General features: G+C 39.7%; 2 protein-coding genes across 9 annotated transcripts in view; one reads left to right on the forward strand and one right to left on the reverse strand.

The window, feature by feature from the left end:
• The window catches only part of KLHL15 (kelch like family member 15), a 28,963-nt gene extending 20,673 nt beyond the window's left edge, over positions 1-8,290 (reverse strand). For 2 of the 8 annotated variants that reach the window (XM_082076116.1, XM_082076115.1), the window contains exons 1-4: positions 7,330-8,101; positions 5,858-5,954; positions 4,204-4,285; positions 3,867-3,977 (exon numbers count right to left, since the gene is read on the reverse strand). The gene's annotated coding sequence lies outside the window, so the exon portion shown is untranslated. Of the gene's footprint in view, positions 1-3,866; positions 3,978-4,203; positions 4,286-5,857; positions 5,955-7,329; positions 8,102-8,131 lie in introns of those variants that run through there. The other 6 variants (XM_082076112.1, XM_082076111.1, XM_082076114.1 and 3 more) reach the window with 6 other exon arrangements.
• A 141-nt stretch (positions 8,291-8,431) lies between these two features.
• EIF2S3 (eukaryotic translation initiation factor 2 subunit gamma) lies at positions 8,432-22,629 on the forward strand. The gene is made up of 12 exons (XM_082076120.1): positions 8,432-8,676; positions 10,992-11,055; positions 11,508-11,635; positions 11,758-11,879; positions 13,287-13,381; positions 14,565-14,723; positions 15,984-16,118; positions 17,032-17,126; positions 18,028-18,172; positions 18,618-18,787; positions 19,775-19,947; positions 22,192-22,629. Exons 1-12 carry the CDS (start codon positions 8,608-8,610, stop codon positions 22,253-22,255), a joined length of 1,419 nt encoding a protein of 472 aa, XP_081932246.1. The 5' UTR covers positions 8,432-8,607; the 3' UTR covers positions 22,256-22,629.
• Positions 22,630-22,754: the final 125 nt, after the last annotated feature.

Genomic DNA, 22,754 nt, shown 5'->3' on the forward strand with positions numbered 1-22,754 from the left:
TCCAAAAGCAGTACTTCCTGAAAAAGTGCCTGTATGTAATATGTAAACTTATATTCACTTTATAGGGATAGAAACACATTGTTCTAGGAAAGTATTACCAACACCAACTCAGCACACCAGCTGAAAGGCAGATTTCTACTTTCTCTACTGCTGTTCCTTACTAACTCATCATTTGACATGCTGAGACAGAACTAGCAAGTCCGTGTGTTTGCAGATTATTAAGTACTTGTTCACTCTATCTATCTCATAGAAATTCTGAAAAAGCACCTATGTGAACACAGCTGAGCAACAAAATTTTCACATAACGAAGCACTATATCTGCAAGTTACAGAGCCACACTTTGGTTACACAAAGTACTAAAATATTCTTAAAACCCAATAATCTGTTCCATATATCCCATTCTTTCCATGCATCAAATGTATGCATTTAAATGCAAATTTTAAAGCCATTACATACGCTTCACTTAGTGAGGTACATAGCAAAGACTGCTTTGAGCAGAATTCTTTGACTCTAATTTTGTTAAACACACACTTTTCTACACAAATGTTTCTCCATAGTCAAATGTTATACACGTGTATGAAAACACAATACACACAGGCATTTGCACATACAAGCAAAACATTCACAACTGCACGTACTCACAATTAAAAACTGGGCCTTTGAATGCAGTGTACTGCAGTGAGAATGCAATGAGTGTATAAATATATGTTTATACAGTATAATTTACCCCCCAAATTAAACCTTCGTTTACATGGGTTGACTCTAAAGCATTAAACCTTGTCTGAACCACCATTTTTATTATAATCCCCCACTAACAGCAACAGAAGGAATGACGTAAAAGTGAGACAGATCAATAATCAGTGGATATCAAAACCCTCCATTGCTGCAACAATTGCAAATGTAGGAAACAAAGAAACACATCGGGTTTCTATGTGTTTTATCTAAAATCCATTATAATAAATTGTTTCCCAAACGGCATATTCACTTTAAAACACAACAGTAGGTTCATGCTGAAGACTTCACCCAATCCATGCTGAGAATTCTGAAAACATTAGATTACTTGAGCTTACCAATAGCGGCCAGTCAGAGAAACCAGACTGCCAGAACTCTAGAAATTAAAACTTGGGTACTTCTGAAAACTGTCCATGATGCAGGAAGAATTTCTTAGGGGCACGCATCTGATCATGACAGCTCCTCTTACAATCTCTACCCGTGTTGCTATCTCTGAGTGATCTGCATTAGTTCGTAACAATGGGCAATATTTATAACACATCAGCTGTCTCTAAGGTTGTTATGGTTATGCTAGAAGGATTATCAGAACTGGTTATAACAAAACATACTAAAACTCAGTATGGATTGTGTCTCAACTCAGTATGGTTATACATCATTCTGTAAGTATGCTAGAACGCTGCAGAGTAGTCTGTAGTTATCTTCACAGAGTACAGTACTAGGAGAGAGTGTTTTGTTCCATTTTCTTTTTGAGAAATCTTTAACTCAAGCAGATGTGTTAGTGCTCTCATACGCGTGTACTCACAATGGGTAGGTTTCTCAGCTATTACTCTGTTCCTAAAAACTTAAGAGTATAACCCAATTCAGTCTTTCTGCACAGAAGGATCCAAAAATGTTACAAAAGCACACACAAAAAAAAGATCAGAAGCATTTTGTTTTAAAATACTGTTGAAAAGTACAGTTTTCACATATGCCAAATTCAGATTAGCACTAATCAATTATACGTCAGAAACTTCCTATTTTATACTAGCCACCAGAGAATAAAATATGCTCCCCAGCTCAGCCCTTAAATCAAGCTTTAAGACGCTTATCAAAACGTTTCTGATGAAAGTACAAGCTTGACAAGCATTTAAGAGTGCCAGACATATGGATCAGCTGTAGTTACCTGACCAGTTCAGCTTTACGTGACTGAATCTGAACTCAGCTTCTGCCTCATGAATTAACATAAATGAGATATACATTCATTTCTCATCATATTAGTCCATTATGCAGATGATGTAACTATACTTCATAGACATTAAGATAGTTTAAGCCATTTGGCTAAAAGATCATTGCATCATTACACCTGTACAGAAAAACCTGCTCCCAAATGCAGAGCAAGCTCAGCTCAGCTTAATGCTCTTCCAACTACATTTACTGGTACCACAACAGATGTTTAGTATAAAATGTTCTTAATATATCCATAAGAATTGTCTTTAACTAGAAAAACTTGTATCACTAATATCTAACAGTTAAATGACAGTAACATTGAAAACTACAGATTTGCCACTGCTTTCAAAGTGAACAGGACTGCTTTATCCCATGTGCAAACATTCCTTATATATGTATATATTTGTGGCTAATATAATTACTAATTTTTCCAAATGTAAGAATTATTTTCTCATTGTGAATATATTTTTCAAGAAAATCATGGTGTATTTTATACAGAGAAGTAGCATGTTAAGTATTTCTTAGCAGCAAAAATCTAACTCTACTTTTTTATAGCAAAGTGCTTGGACTCTCATCACAAATTTTTAGCATAATATAAAGTTAATAAGCTACAAGTAGTATTTAAACTCCAACAGTAAAAATAATTTTAATCTAAATCAAGACAGTTGAACTACCCCTTACAACCGTTTTTTGTTATTGTCTGTATATTTTTTGCTAACTTAGTTAATATTTTAGCATCTTCTGAGAAAATGACATTAATGAGATCGTGCCTTTTGTTCAAGACACAGAGCTTTTGACCTCATTGCCAAATGTCAGCCTCACTTGTCAGAAAGACAGAAATCTCAAACATAATTAATTTCTACAATTTTTCCCCAAGTTAACAGCTAGATACACGAAAAAGATCTGGTGTCTCCAGTGTGAGCTCAACAGTTATCTGTTCTGCTTTCCTTGCTGAAAGGCAAATCAACACATGTGTAGATCCAAACCAGCCACAGGGTATAATTAAGGAAAGTGAAAGGAGATGAGTGACAGTGGAAAAGTTTATAGGACATGTGGTAGAAATTAAAACACGTTGGCTAGGTGTTGGAAGGAAAAAGACTGAAAGTATGTTGGCGCATGGTGGTATGCTAAAGGCATCCGAGTGTGAACTGGGGCAATGGTGGTGAAAGAGCTGGGTTATTATTTTAGGAACAAGTATACACAACAACGAAGTTAACAGGGAGCCTGACTTCAGTAGTTCTGCCCTTTTATCCAGTAAAAGCTTTATGGTTCCCCTATTCTCCCTCCAAAGGAGAATATTAAAGAAAAAATTAAAAACTAATTAACCCACAACACTTCAATTTTTTAAGCAACATTTAAGTATTTACCAAACAGGTCAAAGCTTTAGTACCAATCCTGAGTGGCAGATCTACTCGTTCTGCTCACAGATACTTTTTTCTCTCCCAATATCGCTGATCTTGAAATAGTAATTTTCCGGGTAGGAACCCAGATGACCTACTTCAGCCTGTCCGTTTGACATTTTTAGCACAACACCGCTGTGAGCGAAACCTTCGGGGTCGTGCTCCCCGACGAATGGGGCAGGTGGGCTCCACGTTAGAGACACGCCGCCGCAGTACCCGTCGGGGCCGGGGCCGCGGCCGCCCCTCAGAGACCGCCCTGCGATCTTCCGCCCCGCGGGCGCGCAAAGCTTTCACGGCTCCCGCCCGCCTGGTACGGCCGTGCCGCCGCCGCCGCGCTCCGGCTTGCCTACCGCCGCCGCCCACATTCCCAGCGCCCACGGGCACCCGGCTCGCCGCCCCCGCCTGCCTCGGCCGACGGAGCCGGCAAAGTAGTGACCCTGAGGGCCAAGACGCGGCTCGGGCCGCCCTTAATGGGGCAGGCAGAGGCGGCGGGAGGGCCCGGGGGACCCCGGCGGCAGCTTCACCTACCTCTCGGCAGCGGCAGCGCTGAAAACGCGGCTCCTCCCGCTGGACCGGCGGAGAAGGGGGCCTCCGTGTAACATAAAGCCGAGGGCGGCGGCGGAGGGTGGTGCCGGGGGGCTGAAGAGAGGGGCAATGGCTGAGGCAAAGCCGGGAGGAAGAGGAGGCGGCGGAGGAGGAGGAAGGGGGATCCTGAGCTCCCTCCTCCCCGCTGTCCGTGCTCAGAAGGAGGTGGGGAGCCGCCCCCCACCGCGCCGCCCGAACACCGGCGCTCCCAGTCCTGCCTGGCCTCGCCCCCGGGGTCCCTGCCGCTCCCGCCCGCCCCCCGCCGCTCACACTTGTTTACCTTCTGCGCTGCCTAGCACGACCACAGGCGCCATCTTCCCCCCCGACAGGGACCCCACGCTGGCCGTCACTTCCGCCGCCACCTGCGGGCCCGGAGGTGGACGGGAGGGGCGCCCCCGGGACGGCAAACCGCCCCCGCCTCGGGGCGGCCCGCCCTGTCCCACCAGAACCTCCCCGCTCCTTGCAGTGTGAGCCAGACCCAAGCCGGCCCCACACCAGCAGCCACGGGGGGACCGGGCACGCCCCTGGGCGAGAATCCCCGTACCGGAGCCTAGCGGAGGCCTTATATGGCTTGGGCAAGCAGCATCAACAAGAATCATCTGTGCCTGGCTCTGAGGACGCTCAACCGCAAGCATCCACTTTTGGTGGCTCAAAGGTGCGCTGTTCTCCTCCACCCCTCAGCCTCCAGGCCAGATCCCACTGCAGACCACAGCCCCTTTCCTCAACACTCCTGCAGCCCTCACTTCTGTTGGGGAGTAGCAGCCCTGTCAGGGTGCTGAGCTGCAATCCACCACAGCCACAGCAACCTGTTAGGAGCTTGCTGAACTCTTCCTGGCACCTGGCTTGCTGCAGATGCAGCAGCCTGATCCCTTGCTCCCTTCTGCCAGGGTTGGCCTTGCCAGCTGGTGTGACAAACCAGAGCCTGAGAGTTCAGGGCTGCCTGCCACAGGCGCTCAGCGTGGCTGCCCTCGAGGAACCAACTGCAGACAGCTCAGGGCAATGGCAGCCCAACGTGGGATGAATGGGGCTTTGCCTCAGCACAAACATCACCTCCTTGCTTTATCTATCTTGCCTTTGCCTAGCAAACTGCAACTTCATTGTAAGAGGTAAGCTGAACTACGTGGGCCTTCAGTTTGCCGCTGCCACCCCCAAACCATTCGCTACCTGCTACGTATCTCCCCGTCACTCCCTATGTCACTCACCGCTTTAAATAGCAGGCCACGCGTTGCCATCCTCTCCCTGTTTATTGCCATTCCCATCCCCTTCGTTGTCTATTTTCAGTCTCTCGTTACCACCCCCACCCCATTCTTGATCTATAAAACAAGAGTGTACCTCCTCTATAGCTGCCACCCCCAAACTGAATGTCTTTCCCACCTTTCACAGCTTCACACAATGAGCCAGCTATCGCATGCACTGCTTCACAAAAGACTTCCCACTGCTACTCCCACTTTGCCCTCCTACTGCTCCCTCACAGCCTACTTACTCCACACTACAATCAACCTGCTGCCATTCACTCCATGTCACTGACCTGACCTCTCTCAGTAAACTTCATACTCCTCCACCTCATCCATTTAACTCATGCAGGAAATTTGCCTCACCTCCCCAGCCACTGTTTGAAAACCTGTTACTTGTGCTCTTACAGTTAAACAATCAACCTTTACATACTCACTGTGCCAAGACAGCGACTGTTCTGCCACTGAAGTCTCAAAAGGAAAGACATTCTCTCCCTTACCTACAGGACATGTCTTTTGCTGCACCAACCATGTACCCCCTCATATTTCATGCTTCCGCAAAGAAAAACTGGAGTAGAAAGTAAGTTTTTCATACACAGAAGTGATACCACCAAAACTTCATGCATCCTGCCCTCTTCAGACTTTTCACCTTCATAGGTCAGTAAGGGTGGAAAAAGTTAAGCAGGGCTGTTTTGGTTTTACCTGACTGTCATTTTGCTGCTTGCAGTTTGTGGCAAGCTGAGGCGTAAGATGATCTTCAGGTCTCTCCTACACACTGCCACAGAAGATGACCTCGAACCTAGCCAAAAAAAAAAAAAGCCAAACAGCTTTGACATATTCTCAATGTTTAAATGCACAAAAAAAGAGATCAAAACAAAAACCAACCAAAAAAACCAATCTCCTCCCTCACACTACCAAAAAATCAAAATATGTTAATAACACCTCAATTCTCATCTCCTAAACAAAAATGTGAGACTGTTAAATTTGGGTCCTTGACAATGACCAGTGTTATCAACATTACTTTAGTTAATATAAGTTTACACAGAGATTTGCACTGACCCCTCTGATTTAGGCATCTTCATGAAGTCAGTTTCTAAGTACTTCCCACTGGCTTAAATAAGACTATTGCAATGAATAAAATTCTGGACACACATTTTTGAGTTATATTCATATACTATTTACCACTGAATTTGAGTAATTTAAAACATTATTTAATTTATACATATATGCCTAATGTAACTGACAACTCCAATAAGTGTTTTAGCTACTTTAATTAGACATTTTCAGTCTTTCGACTTTTTTGGTTTTTCTTCATACTACATATATTCCCAAATAGATCAATCAAAGTAACAAGAGTATCTCAGAATATGTAAAATGTATGATCTCATTGTTAAAACAGGAGCAACAGTTTGTGCATTTTTTTTCAGATTCCTGGCAGGGTTCTTGGCACAGATTAAACCCTTTCTAAAGACTGCTGCAAACATGACAAAAACTGTTTCTATAATTTTACATTGCACTGCATTATTGCATAATTTAAACAGCTAAGTAACTATAGAGTCTAGTATTTTCAGTTCATTTTCATAAAAGAGTGATTATACATGCCTGGACATCGAAGCAACTACAACCAAGTATTGCATCATGTTCCCACTGTACTTTGTGTATGTCAGTCATAAGCACCTATTATTTTTCCATGAAGTGATATATTTTATATAGAATTGAAAATATGTGTCCTGATGAAAGACTGGACATTAAATTTTATTTTCCAGACCAATATGGAAAATTATTGGGTTGCAAGACAAAATATATTTTGTCATTGGCAATGCCATTACACATACTGTAAGTTTTCTTGTGACATTTTCATATTCATTATTCAAAACAAAAATGCTGGCAATGTATTTGTTCTAGGTATATCCAGCAGAACTCAGTTCTAACTTCTGTATCAGGCAAGAATGGAAATAGTAGTATTTGCATAAGTGGGAGGCTACAAGTATTGTTAAACCAGACATACCAGTTTCACACAGATTTCTATCATCACATTTCAACCGTTGTCTCCTCCAAACTTGTTTCTTTGACCCAAGCAGATAGCCAGGCAAAATCTAAGAACCATCACATCTTTCAGCAGGCAAAGCCACTGTTATTGAATGTGCATGTATGTGACATAATTGGTTACTTACACTGAAACTTGTTACTCCAGTCATAGAAGCAATCCTATTAGTAGCAATATCCTCTATGCATTTAACAAGTTTTCATGAAGGAGAAGACATGGGGGACAGTTGTGAATTTGGCCTTTAGTCTCTGTCGAACTTCCAAGATGTCTCTCATCACTGGATCAAGGATTTTAGTTCAATTTTTTTAAAGCATTTATGTCATACTGAACACTGAAAACACCACACATTTGGTGGGGTTTTTAGCTGCTCCATGCAGAAGATTGAAGCTGTTTGTATCACGGGGCAGGGTCTTATTTCCATATGGTCTCCCTAACACTAAACATCCAACCTACAAAAGACAGTAACAAGACGAAGGCTGAAATTCAAAATCTTATCAGGCTCATGGCCAGCAGAGATTACTAACATATGCAGAGTGACATTGTACTGTTCAAGCAGATAAAACGATCAGACATCAAATTAGATATGCTAATTTCCAGTACATACAAGCATATCTTGCTTCAATGTTACCCCAAGCTTCTTTGTGCATCACACCCACTCACTGCCCCAAATAAACCTACATCACCATGCTGTTACATAGGCATAAACACAGGTTGAAACTCCTTTTTCTGGTGCATCTATTAGCCAGACTAGGTCCCCATCCAGATCGCTCTACCAAAGCAATGGCAGTATTTTACATAAACAGCACACACCACTAGCAGAGAGCAACCGCGGGCCCAGCCGGCCTGTCGTACAGACAAAAGACAATCCCTTGTCCACAGTAACACTTAGAAGCGCGGATTTCCCGGACGCTCGTTTCAGCAGCAGTTACCGAAAGCTGCGTGTAACACCACACGTCCTCCCTAGCGCTGCGATTTGACCAGCCCGCCTCTCCCGCCCCATCGTCTGCCCTCCGCCGCCCCTCACCGCCCTCAGCCACGACCGTTACTCGGCGGCAGGCGCACGGCGCACGCGTGAGGCGCCCTCCCGCCGCCCCGCCCCGCGCATGCGCACGCCTCTCTGGCGGCGCCGGCGCACGAGGAGCAGCCGCTGCGGCAGGCCCGGTTGCATCACCCGACGCGAGGGCGACGGGGGTCCTTCTCGAGGTTGGCCCGCGGCGCGCCTGAGCCGCTTCCGCCCCGCGGTGGGGCTGGTAGCGGCCCCGCACCGCCCAGCGCGGCGGGTCTGTGAGCCGGACGCCTGTCCCCCGGCCGTCTGGTGCCGCTCTGCACGCCGGCGGCGGCGGCACCGAGAGGAGCCGGGGGTCAGGCGCCCGTGCGAGCCTCCTCACTTCCTCTTCGGGCCAAGATGGCGGGGGATGAGGCGGGAGTGACTCTGGGGCAGCCGCACCTCAGCCGGCAGGACCTCGCTACCTTGGTGAGACCCGCCTGGCGGGCGCCCAGGGGACGGGGACAGGTGGCCGCGGACACTGAGGAGCAGCGGATGCGGGTGGTGGAGCCGGGGGGGGCCGCTGAGGATGGGGGGTGGGCGGGCGGCGGCGCTGGGAGGCTGAGGGGATCCGTGCCTCCTTCCAGACCCCGCTGTGGCCGTTGGAGCCGGGGAGGTCTGAGGGGGCGCGGGAGGCGGCGGTGCCGTGGGGACCGAGTTGCAGCTCTCTGGGTGCGAGGGATGGGGTGGCTGAAAGCAGGCGCGGGCAGAGCGGCGGCGCTGGGAGCAGGTTAGGCAGGTCGCTGCGGGTTTGGCTTTGTTGGATGAGGCGCTTCGCTTGCTGGTGAGATGAGTCTAAAACTCAGCGAGTTGGCGTCCCGGCTTTGCGAGCGAAGTCTTTGTGTGACAGTGGTGGAGACGTGCAGTTTCTTCCTCATAATGGCTGTCCTGTTTTAGCGATGTTAAAGGCTCTTCTCTTCCCAAAGTACAGTTATAAGTTGGTGTTCGATTCCTCAGCAGGCTCGATGGATTGGCTGCCAGCTCTATCTTGGTTGGCCTACCTAGAAAATTTTCTTGCCTACCGAGAAAGTCAGTTGCAGTCTCTTGCTGTGGTAGTCTTGCCTATTAAATGTGTTGCCTGAGCTGTCTCGTTTATTACACATATATGCAGACAAAAGCAGTAGAAGGTCATATTGCTGCCTCTGGTGTTAAGTAAACTAGAAGGGCCATATGCCTTTACAATAATAATTTTTTATATTTGTGGGCTTTGAGTACAATAATTCTTTTTGTGTTATAGCTAAGCATGTTGATATGTGTTAGGGAAGCATATTAGTAATTTTTAAAAGTTTCTTCACTAACTATCGTTGTTGACCATAGTGTTTGCCAGTGAGAAAGAGCACATATAGACGTATTTGGAAGGTCAGCAGGAATTACCTTTAAGGCCTATACTATACTTTTCAGTTGGCTTTTGAATGCTTACAGCTGGCTGGTGCTTAGAGCTGAACTTAGCCTTATGCTAGTCTTGAAGAAAAAATTGCATGTGTGCATAATTGTGTGCACCAGGAGAATTTCTCGTGATGGCAGGATTTGCATCATGCTTGCATGCTCGTCACCCTACTAGATGATGCCATCTGCAGGTCACTTTCTGTCGTTGGCTTTGTTGTGTGTAGTCATTTAAAGTTAGATATACAAGAAATACAAATTTAATTGCCTGTGTTAGGTGGACAAAACTTGTTTTGTATTGAACATGAGCATTTTGTTCATGTAATTCTAGAGAATAGAATGAGTGAGCTTACATTTTTACACAAATTGGGTCAAATAATATTGTTATGCACAGAACCTGCATGTAACAGTGTAAATAATACATGATTTAAGGTAAATTAATGTGTATATGTTATTTGTACTTTAGCAAAATACTTATATCGTATACTGCACTGAGGACTCTTTTGGCATCTTGAATCTTTGTTTGAACTAAGCAGCTTATCCATGCAAATTTGTGCACGATGGAAAATAACTGTAAATAGTTTCAAAAGTAGTACAGAGGAACATTACAGTGGATTTCAACATTTGTCCAACATGTGTCAAAAAAAAATTGAAAAAAAAACAAAACGACTCTTTAAGAGTCATCTTTTTAGCTATATGGAATGTATTTGTAAATGTTGTGATTTGCCAGGTGCTACCAGTATGTTCATGCAACAGTCTGTTTAGGACAGCAAATTTTTTTTCTGGTACCTAAAGGAGCAATAATAGTATTTGAGGAGAAAGTAGCCATTAAAAAAAAAATCCATTGCATTAATGAATTCTCTGGACTCACTGACTCCAAAGTGTTAGTTGTAATTCTATGTCAACTGTAATGGGACCTTATACCAGGTAAACAACTGTTTATTGTCAAACTTTTGTTTTTAAAACGTACATGCAGCTCACTGTGTAGCCCACGGAAAGTTAACTTGAATTTGTCTGTTATGTGTAATATAAGTGTGGGGGTAGGTGGGGGTTTTTTTGTGTATTGGAGCTTCTTTTGAGGTTTTTTGTTTTGTTTACTTCCATCGTTAATACCTTGCAGCCGATACCAATTTATGATTGGTGATTTGATTTCCAACTTATACTGATTTACAATTAGGATTTTGTTTGCTTTTTGTCCTATTTCACATACTTAAAAGACTAGAACGCATATCTAGAATTATTTTAATGAGCTTGGTTGGATTTTGCTGAATAGAACTACTGGATAATTTTTAAGAAAATACATATAGCACTCTAAACATTTAGACACAAGATGAATAAATTCTAAAATCTCCCTCATACAGGATGTTACCAAGTTGACGCCTCTTTCACCAGAAGTCATCAGCAGACAAGCAACAATTAATATAGGTAAAATCCAACTTCTAAAAAAGAGGGGTGCATTAATGTGACTCTTTCTGGTGCTTATTCAGTAGCATATGGTACCTACGTGAGAACATTTTTAAGAAATTCTTACTGAAACAGACTCTCAAAGGCGCAGGAAGAGACTTGTCAAACCCTTTTAACTTGAAAAGAACACTGTTGAATGACATGGGGAATAGTTGCTAAAGCAAAGTTTATTTTACCTTAAAGTTAAGCACTGAAATGAGTTTCATAAAAATGCAAAATCTGTCCATTGGGACCTCAATATCGAGTCTTGCTTGTTTGAACAAAAATGATGATGAAACCTATACATGCTTCTGATGGGAGCTCTGGACTTACTGGTTACAGAGAGTTTGGGGTAATTATGTGTTGATCATAATGAAACATTGCATAGAATTGAAATACTGGTTTATTGACAAACATTTGCTCTTAAAACATAGGTACAATTGGTCATGTAGCCCATGGAAAGTCGACAGTAGTCAAAGCTATATCTGGAGTTCATACTGTCAGATTTAAAAATGAACTGGAAAGAAATATCACAATCAAGCTGGGTTATGCTAATGCAAAGGTGAGTCATTACCGGAAATCTACCAAATATGTTGTTAATATATTTCAGGGTGGATGTAAGCTTATAGGTAACTAACCTTTGATGAATTAAACTTATTCTCAATTTTTAAAAACAACTTACAGATTTACAAGCTGGATGACCCAAGCTGTTCCCGACCAGAGTGTTACCGATCCTGTGGAAGTAGCACTCCAGATGAGTTCCCTACAGATATTCCTGGCACCAAAGGGAACTTTAAACTAGTCAGGTAACTGCTGTAAAGTGAATGGTGTAAATTGTGTTTACTTCCTTTTACATAACAGAAAATAGTCAGGATTGAGCTGTAAAATGAAGGAGTTGTTATGGCAGACCACATGTTCTTAGGTGCTGGGCACCCCTAAACTAAGGTATCACCTAAACTGCCTTGTTTTATTAGTTGTGATTAGTTGTCCATGGTAGAGCACCGCTGTGTCTTCTGTCCTCGGGTATTCACAGGACTCTGAACTGATTTTTTTCTGCTATTAATGTAAGTACATTTTACATCCACTAGAATGAGAACTAATGTGGACCTCACAAATGCATCTTTAAAATCCCTTTCTGGAGGGTGAACTTTGTTGAAATGTTCTTTCCTAGAGGCAGAAAACTTTTCCAAGTTCTTAAAATGAATATATAGAAGTCTGGTGCTTAATGTGAAATCAGGCCTGTGACTGGAAGCCAAGTGTTCTTTATTTCTTTGTTTCTAATAAAGCACAGCATGGTGATTATGCAAGCATAATAACCACAACAGTTCTTACACGAGTCTTTAGAATGATTGCTCAAATGAGAGTAGCCACAAAGACTGTTGGATGACAAGATTCCTAGTCCATGCTTATGTATAGAATACGTATAGTGATGTAGTCACGTATTTCCTTCCTCTCCTCAGATTCCCAGTAGAGCACTTTTTCTCACAATAACTTCCGTTGGAGTGTGACCGTCATGCAGCCATTGTTAAACTATTGGTTAAGCTTTCTTTATCTTACTGCTTGTTTGCTTGTAGTAGATTTTTAACATTGTCAGTGAAGCAGCAGATTAGTCTCTTGCTTTTTGGTGGCATGCTACCAGGAAACAAAGATACTTCACTGAATAGGTTCAAACAGGAATGTAGTGAATTGACTATTATGGTCTGCACAAGAAAATCATAAGGTTGGAACTAAGGGCTGCAACACTGTCTCTGTAGATAAATCTTTGAAGTGAAGTGCAATTATAACTCTGTAATTAAAGACATACAATTTTCTAAAATTGGAGAATGGGAGACATCTTTTAAAAGATATCAGAGAAGTCCTGTGTGGTGTTTGTTTGGTGTTTTTTGTTGTTTTGTTTTAATTCTGGTACATTTAAATCTAGTGTAATTTACAAATACATTTGTGAAATATTAAAGCAGTACTTAATATGGATATATGGTATCGAATCTTAAAACTCAGAAAAACTATTCAGTGGTTTTTGTGTTTTGTGTTCTTTTAGAATGTTTTTGAAAATACTTTTAAGGTATTCTCAGCATCTATCTTGAAATGTTTGTGTATCTAGATATTTTAAGAATGCTTTTAAATTTGTGTCTGCTTAGCCACTCACATGAATCAGTCAGAGAAATTGTTGATAATTGGCTTTTGCATTTCTTTTTAACCTTCCTCTACAACAGGCATGTCTCCTTTGTGGATTGTCCTGGCCATGATATTTTGATGGCTACTATGCTGAACGGTGCAGCAGTAATGGATGCAGCTTTACTGTTGATAGGTAATGATTGCTACACAAAAGCAAAACTCTATTTTTTAATATTGTGCAGCAACTTTATATGGGTTTTTTAATTTAGTGGGGTGGGATTAGAGATTAAAACAAACGGATGCTTTTGATATATGTTTAAGAAAATAAAGTAATATTGCAATGAAAACGTACCCTAACAAGCTGTTTTTCTTAAACATTGCTATACATTAGTCTGGTAGCTGCCCCAATCAGTAGAAGGTTAGGTAAGATGAAACCTTGTAGTTGTATAGTACTGTAAAGTTTATATTATTTTATGGGAATAGATTAGCCTTTGCCATACAGGAGAGTCCAGAAACATCAGTACAACAGTAAACTGAGATGAAAATGCCCAAAATTAATGTACAGGAGATTTATGATGATTCAGACAATTTTTTGTTCTGATTTGCAACCAATAGGAAGTAAGTAAAACTGATTTTTGTATGTCTATAGAACCATTTAGTGTTCTGCAGTGATAAATAGTAATTATCTTACCTAGATAGGGCATGTCAACAAACAAGAAAAATAGCTTCAGTTATTGTAGTTTAAATAGTCTGAGATAGCTGATGAGCTGTCACTCCTTCTGCCTGTTTAGATCTAGAAAGTGTGATAGACCAAACTTCAAGTGAGATAACCACCATAAAGGCACATCAGGCCAAAGTTGGCTTCTTGGATGGCTGAAATCCAAACCATGCAGATAACTGCTTTGTTCACATACTTGATATATTTGGTGTGTGTACTGTAGAGTTTGAGGATCTTGGCATTTTTATGGATTTAGTGATAAGAAAATGTCATAGAATGTTAATGTATTTTTTGAAAGGTCAGTTGTCCATTATGCTACAGTCTGTAGTGAGACGTCTGAAGACCTAAAAGATGGAGTACGCCAAGTAGACACAAGTTAGCTCTCAGTATCTTTGGAAATTTTAGATGTGTGTTTCTGGGAGCAAGTAGAATGCAGGGCCACTCTGGCAACCTCTCATCTGTCATACATAGCATGGATGCTATAGCCAGCAGTTCTGGGGAAGAGTGGTGCTTATTAACTTGGATGTTTCACACGTAGCTTACTGAAAGGTAATTGTCTTTTTTTTTCATGAAGATAAAATGGAAAGTAGATGTCCTAACCATATGAGTTTTGTCTGTCTTTATAGTTTCTATATTGCAGTCACTTTTCTTCTTTCAGCTGGTAATGAGTCATGCCCTCAGCCCCAGACCTCAGAACATCTAGCTGCTATAGAAATCATGAAACTGAAACATATTTTGATTCTACAGAATAAGATTGATTTGGTGAAGGAGAGTCAGGCTAAAGAACAGTATGAACAGATTCTTGCATTTGTACAAGGTAAGTTTTCAGCAGCAGAAATCCAGTTAGTGATGGAATTTCTTCAGTGTTAGGGCATGGACAGAGTGGTTTTCTATACGTTTACAGAAAAGCTTCTCTTAATTAGATGCTGCTGTACATAGTCTGTTAATGTAGAAAAATAGACTTTTGGAGTTGATTCTTATCTGTTTCAGGCTGCTTACATACAATAATATTATGGCTGTTGGTCAGAGCTCTTGATGTAAAACTAATAGCAATAGCTCCTGTCTAGTAGCTTTCACTGAATTTGTGGTTCCTTCTTCGTATTGTCTCTTCTTGGATTGTTTCTTTGCTAGGGGTTATACTGTGATTTTACTGCAGTGGAGGAGAGAATGAAGCAGTACTTGTTGGTACACGTTGTAGGTATAAATGCATCAGTTACTTTAATCACAAAAGATGGTTTATTGGCTCTCTCTGTCCGTAAGTCCAGTTCAGACAGGATTATCTTACTTTCTCCATAAAGTTCTGCTTAACTTTAGTACATTGCTTTGAGTTTCATCGTTCCTAGGAGCTTCCACTGTTTTCCCTGCTTATCTCCTTCAGCTGTGGTTTGTGAAAAGCTGCAGAGCTAGATTGTCACCAATAAGAGTAGCCAATAGGTCTCTTTCTTTTTTCTTTTTTTTTTTTTCTTTTTTTTTTTGAGTTGGAAATCGTTGCCTCACATAAGCTGTTCATAACAGCTATGTCAGGGTGGCTTGGTAAGTAAATTTGGAGTTCTTTGTGAGAACATAGATACAGTTAAAACAAATAATATTTAACAAGCCTTGATAACTAAATTAATCCTTCCATAATTAGAATATTTCTAAATTATGTATTTATATTGCAAAACTTAGAAAACCTGGATCATTAAATTGATAGGAATTTTAGTTTGTCAGAATGAGATTTGACTGTAAAATGAACACCGATGTATCCAACACTGAGATATCTGATCTCTCCGAAATTATCTTAAGAATATTTCTGATCACAATGTAAGAAGTGAATTCTTCCTTAGAGCAGAAGGTTATCTTGCACAATGTTCAGAGAGAAACTGTAGAACTCTTCAGTACACACCAACTGCCTTGAAAAGTAGGTCTGGCTGGTTTGAGCTAAAATACTGAAGGGAAGGCTAAATTCTCTGATACTGCTTTGGGAAATATATATAAAATGTGCCTTGAAATTCATTAGTAATTTTAACAATGACAGAACACTTGGTAATGTTGTAAATGCTGTATTAAGTCTTTGTTAAACTTGATGTTGGTTTAGGCACAGTTGCCGAAGGAGCTCCAATAATTCCAATCTCAGCCCAGCTGAAATACAACATTGAGGTAGTTTGCGAGTATATAGTGAAGAAAATCCCGGTCCCCTTGCGAGACTTCACATCTGAGCCAAGGCTTATTGGTATGTAAACGCTTAGGTCTGGGCTGTTTTGGCTAACCATTTACTACATGTTTCTGCACTTGGAATAGCATTTTGGTGAATGCGCTAAAGAGGTGGGTTTAAAAGGAGCGTTTAATAGGCTTTTAAAACTTGGATATTTTCTGAGAGCTGTATTGTTTGTTCATAGCTAATTGCTATAGTTAAATCTATTTGAGGTGATTGCTGATTTTTGTGCATATTATATGTGTATGGCAGCACTAAAATGCAATAAAGATGAGAAACTTACCTATATCTTAAAACATTCTTTTAGTCACTATGAATTTAAATTTGATTTAACAAAATACTAACAAACTGGTGAATTTGAAAATTAAAGTATGTCCAAGGAAATTGTACAGTTAGCCTGATTAGATTTTCTGTGTTAGCCATCTCCTAAAGGTCTCCGTTTTTGTCTAGTGTATTTTGAAATTCAGTTCTGCTAGAATGAATCCATTTGTTTGCTTTTTTTTCCTACACAGAACATGGGAGACCTAGAAAACACATATTCAGAATGCATAAGAATTGACTACATTAAACCAATGTTACAATATTCACAGCTGACGTTGTGAATATTGAAGATTTTTTAAATCTAGTTGATCATTACTTTCTTTTCCAGATACTGATATTTAACTTAATTTTTGCTCTGCAAAAGCAATTTTTAAAGCCATTTATGTATATGAGCAGCTTAAATGGTTTTGAGAACAAAATCAACGATATACTTACAATTTCAGACTAAAATATTCATAATATTTTAGTGTTATCCCTGAATTATGTTTTTATATTTATAAATATGTGTATACCTTAATAAGGATAGGGAAGCAAAGTTGCTAAAGAAAGGCACTAATCGTTTAAAAACATGATCTTAAATATAGACTTGGTTATGGTTTCTTCTTTTCAGTAATTAGATCTTTTGACGTCAACAAGCCTGGCTGTGAAGTTGATGACCTTAAGGGGGGTGTAGCTGGTGGCAGTATTCTAAAGGGTGTTTTAAAGGTAACCTTTTCCCTCTTTTTTTCTGGAGATTTGTAATGATAATAGTGAGTAGAGTTTTTGTCTGCATAGTACAGAATGAATCTGTGTAATTGAATGTCTTTTTAAACCAGAATATGGTCAGATGGCACCTATCCTTTCTGTCTCTGCCTCATTTTTACTTTATTATTTTAAAATACCAGAAGAAACAACACTGGGTTTTTTTTAATAATGTATCTTTGATACCATAGTCTTAACTTTTGCTAAGAATGATGCTGATTTTATTGCTTACAAAAATTAAGGGAGATAATTTTTTTTTCAGTCTTACCACTTTTACTTGCTGAATTACTGGGGAGATAGAGGGGAGCAAAAGCACTTCAGATATCTCTGAAGTGTGTGGGGGGCTTCCCACAGGTCCCACTTCTCCATTTAAGTATTCTGTATGTTTTGATTTTTTTATTTTCCTTGTGGGTTACTGTAAATAGATGGAAACTTTAAAACTTGCTCTGTTAGATTAGAAAGGAAACTTCATCTTCAAATATTTATAGAACTTGAATTTTCTTTGTCTTGCACTTTATTGCTGCTGATCAGTTACACTGATTGAATTAATTCAATTTTTCTCAGTACTGTAACATTTCTAAATAAAATTTCATTTAAAAAATAAACAAATTTAAATACTGGAATTAATGTCAAAAAATATTATCTGGTAAAGCAGTTTTGGAAATTGTATTGGAGAGAAAAATCAATTGTTACGTTGGCTACAAGATACAGAGCAACAGAAGTCCTAGAACTTCTACAGTAGCCCAGAACCGAAGACTTGTATAAACAGTAGATCCTGGGATAAGTAGGTCTTATCTGTGACTAGTTGTTAGCTTTATGTTCCTGTGAAACAATCAGTTAATCACTTTTTCACTTTTGTAATTAGGTGGGTCAGGAAATTGAGGTTCGGCCTGGTATTGTGTCCAAGGACAGTGAAGGAAAACTCATGTGCAAGCCAATCTTTTCCAAAATTGTGTCACTCTTTGCCGAACACAATGATCTACAATATGCTGCTCCTGGTGGTCTTATAGGTAAGAATTTTATCTTATGAAAAGATTTATTTATTCATGCTTATTGAAAACACTTGGTTTCATTCAACTTGGTTTCATTCATTCATTTCAGCATAGTAAAAAAAAAAAAGCCTTTGAGTAATTTCAAATAATTCATATACATAGGGAGAGACAACACAGGTGTGAAAATTATGTATTTAATAAATAAAAAAATTTCCTGAATGTCACTGGTCAGTGCAGATCAACTTGCATTGTTAATTGTACCAGCTTTAACAATAGAATATTTCTTCATCTGTTCAGACAGAGCTTACAGTCTTGCCAACGTTCTGCACGTGCTGTTCAGGTAATAGGGAATTCCCAGTACATTCTCAGTTTGTTGGTTTTAGATCTCCTTTAAATACTTTAATATGCAAATGTGACAGCTACCTTTCAATTACTCCTTGTGACTTTCCTTGTTGTGTTGTAGGTGTTGGAACTAAGATTGATCCAACTTTGTGTCGAGCTGACCGAATGGTAGGCCAGGTTCTTGGTGCAGTTGGAGCACTGCCAGAAATATTTACAGAGCTAGAAATTTCATATTTCTTGCTGAGACGACTACTAGGTGTGCGCACTGAAGGAGACAAGAAAGCTGCAAAGGTATGTTCCCCTTTTTTGTTTGTTCGGGTTTTTTTTTTTCACAATTTCTCTTGTGCTAAGTTTTAGTAATATGTACTTTTTTATTTCTGTAGTAATTTTGTCTCCCTGTTCATGTGTTCTTGTCAGAAAACTTACCTGCATATTTAATATTATAGAAGAATGCTTTTCAAGGGAGTAATTCATACTAGAGTAGTTTAAAGTAACATAAAGTACTTTTGTGGCTTGAAGGTAAGTTTTATTCTGAACATATTGGTAGTTGATTTCCTTTGCTATCAGCCTATTCATTTGTGAAAAAATTAGTTTTATACACATACTGATCTACTTCCTGCTTACATGCTTTTTGTAGGTTCTCTCTCTGAAGAACTTTTAAAGCTAAGTATTTTTGAAACACTAGTTGAAAATAAACTAAATTTGATGCATGCCACAGTCTCATGTTCAATGGTCCATTTTACACAAATCATACTAAAAGATCCATTTTCCCTGTTAGCATTAAAATTTATAAACCGCTTCATGCAACAGTAAGTTAAGTGCTTCAGCACTCTCTGTCCTCTGAAATGAATTATTTTTGAGATAGCATTTTGATGTATGTAGGCATAAGGGAAGTGAGAATATCCAGATTATTTAAAAGAATGGCATAACATTCCAGTTTGTAGCGCTATCTGAGACTGTGCCTTTAATACAGTATATGCAATCTGCAGTATGTTTTATAGAAAATGTAGAGAAATCCCAAGAAAGTATATCATATTAAGAACCTGCAGTACTACATGCACAACATATTTACATATTTGTCCTTTCATGTATGAACTTTATAAACAGACACTGTTGTTCGTGGTTTATGTGGGGGGATATTTATAATTCTTGCATTTCTCAGCTATATCTTTTTTTGGTGGCAACTAGGTGACAGGAGATACTCAATATTGTCTGTGGAATGTGGGTTTTTTTAAATACTAAAGCTTATGTTTCATAGTTTTGTGTGTCTGTCTTCAGGTGCAAAAATTATCGAAGAATGAAGTTTTAATGGTAAACATAGGATCCTTATCAACTGGAGGTAGAGTCAGTGCAGTAAAGGCTGATTTGGGGAAAATCGTGCTAACTAACCCAGTGTGCACAGAAGTGGGAGAAAAAATTGCCCTGAGTCGAAGAGTTGAGAAACATTGGCGGTAAGTTGGTGCTAAATTGGTAGAGTACGTTCTTGTTATATTATTAACAAAAAAATACACGGATCTCATTTTGTTCTAGAATAGGTAAGTATAATGTCAGTTTACAAAATTCCTTTAGATTCTCCTAACACCTTGACACCATTATTGTGGGATGCTTCATTTCGTTTCTAGCCTCTTTTAAAACAAGCATTATAGTGGGTAGGTATTAACAGGAAAGGAAACATTTGAGGTTCATGGATTGTTGCCATGCTGTGATGGAGCTTAACAATAGGCTATTGCAGCAGCATGGTTTGAAAGTTCTAGTAATACAGAGCCAAAGCCTGTCTTTAAACACACCTAAGTTGGTGATGTTCAGCCTCTGGAGCTGTGTGTGACTTCTAGTGCAACCCTCAAGTAATAGCAGGGGAACGGAGGGAAGGACATTCTACAGTTTGAGTCTTTTCTGTACTGTGAGTAGATAGGAAACAAAAAAGTATCAACTGGATTGACGCATTCAAATTACCAGTATAAAATGGCCAAGTGCAAATCTGGAGGCTGAAAACAATGAGCAGAATTGGATGTTTTTTACATTTGGTGCCACACTTTTCTTTGTAAGAATATGCATATTGTACCTATTATGTGTTCTATTAAGACTACATGAATATCATAACAACATAACAGTATTTAGATTCATTGACCCTGCACAGCTCTTGTAGGATGAGGAGAAAGTATAAGGAAACATAGCCATTTATACAAGAATTCCCTATTGTATGAAAATGAACTAAGCTTTAAGTATCCATGGCTGTGTGTTTCTTTTTCAGATCAACAGGAAAGCATAGATGAGAACTCAGTGCTTGCTGTTTCAGAGTTAGCTGACAAATTAGAGATTATTCCCTGAAAAAACTCAAGGAAAATATAACATCTGTTGAACAGAGTGGGGGGGAAAGAAAAAAAAGACACAAATTAAGTCAGGGGAAGCAGAAGGAAGAGGAGAAACTATTTATATTGGAAATAATGCTTTTTTTTAAGCTATAGACTGACAGCCTGTAAATTTTAATGTGTCTTTTGTTGCTTCTGTAGATTACTTCCCACATGAAATACATGACTAAATTTTGCCAAAAATCCCACTTGTCTCTGGTTTATTTGGTGGGCAAGTAGCAGCAGCCTGCTGTAAACATCTTGTTATTAAAAAGTTGCCTGCTATGCTGTATTAAAAGGACAAAAGAACAACATTAAGGAGACTGAAAGCTGACAAAAGGGATAGGAGGGAAACTGGGAAGAGCAGCATAATAAAATCCAATTGGAGTAAAGATAATATGCAGTTGATACGGTGAAAAGGAACTTGTAGCCTGAGGCAATGGAGTACTGAAAGATGGAAGAAAGTGCAAAAGCAAGAGATAAACAGGAAGTAAAAATTAGAAAGTAAATATATGGAAGCACAGAGGTTAAACAGCAAATAGCCAAGTAAACAGGATACACTAGTGATTCCAAGGAACTGTGAATTCAAAGGTGGACTAATTATAACCTGTGGATATGGTCCTAAAAGTGGGAAGTGCTGGGCTAATATACTCCAGTTCTTTTTCTGGTGGCCAGAGACAGGTTCTACTGCTTAATAAATTAAACTGAGATGCACAGGTGGTTTTAGTATATCTCCGTGCCAGAAACTGGAAATGTTTTAAAGGCAGTTGTGTTAATAATATGGACTGCTTGCTGATTGTGGAAATGGACATAATCTTAATTTATTTTTACAAGCATGTTTTTCAGAGGCAATAGTGGCCTATAAAAGGGGCCTTAATGTTGCTGACTGGAAATAGTAGAACTTACCTGAGAGTTGAGTTGCCTTTTATAGGTTATGTGTTCATTGAGAGTTACAGCTCTGTTTATGATCTTACTGTCATCTTGTCTGACTTTTCACAATTTATATCTGAAAGTAGTGCAGCGCTGCAGGCATATCTAAAGACATCAAGCTGTGAATAGATTTACTGGCCACCAATACATAAGTTACAAAATTTTCAGATTTTTGGTTTAGTGTTCAAAGATGCATCCTTAACTGTTTACAAACATACTAATGTTCTCTCTCCTTCATCTTTCTTCATTCTTGTCTCCACTAAGCAGTAGTAGATCTTGTAGGATATTTTGGGTGGGAGAGAGGTGAAGAAAATTCAAAATGTGAGAACTGAAGGTATAAGAAGGACAGAAGCACGTTGATTTATTCTGGACGTTTCTGACTGTTAAAATTAATATAAACTGGTTTTCTTTTTGCAGTTTAATTGGTTGGGGTCAAATCAGAAGAGGAGTAACAATCAAGCCAACTGTTGATGACGACTGAAGAACAAAAGAGTGCTTCATTTTTAAAGATGAAGTGCCTGTTTCTGTTTTGGAGGGGGTATATTTTCACAGTGGAATTGGAAGCTGTGCAAACATTATCTTTGAGTTGTATGGCTGTCCTTGTACATTTTATTGAATTTTACCCTCTTACTAAAATACTAGTCACTATCACCATTAAAAGTGTAAAAGAATTGGCGTAGAAGTGGGTTTTATTATCCACATGTTGGTAGAAATCATTTGTACATGTCCCATGGCATGTCTAATTTATTTTGTGTTTCAGACATATCTGTTTAATATCAGGCAAGCCAGTCCCAGTGTAACACACAAACCATAAATCTGGTATTGAAATAAAATATTGCTTATTTTCAGTTCATATATTTTTTTTCTGAGTAACAAAAGACTGCAGTGATTGTTCAACTAGTTCAAGAATTAAAAGCAAAAAAACAAACTCTTCTTGAAGACGCATCTTTCTGCACATCTTGATTTGTTCAGACAGCTGT

This window comes from Streptopelia decaocto (genome assembly GCF_964273445.1).
Source record: "Streptopelia decaocto genome assembly, chromosome: 1".
In the NCBI taxonomy this organism is placed as follows: domain Eukaryota; kingdom Metazoa; phylum Chordata; class Aves; order Columbiformes; family Columbidae; genus Streptopelia; species Streptopelia decaocto.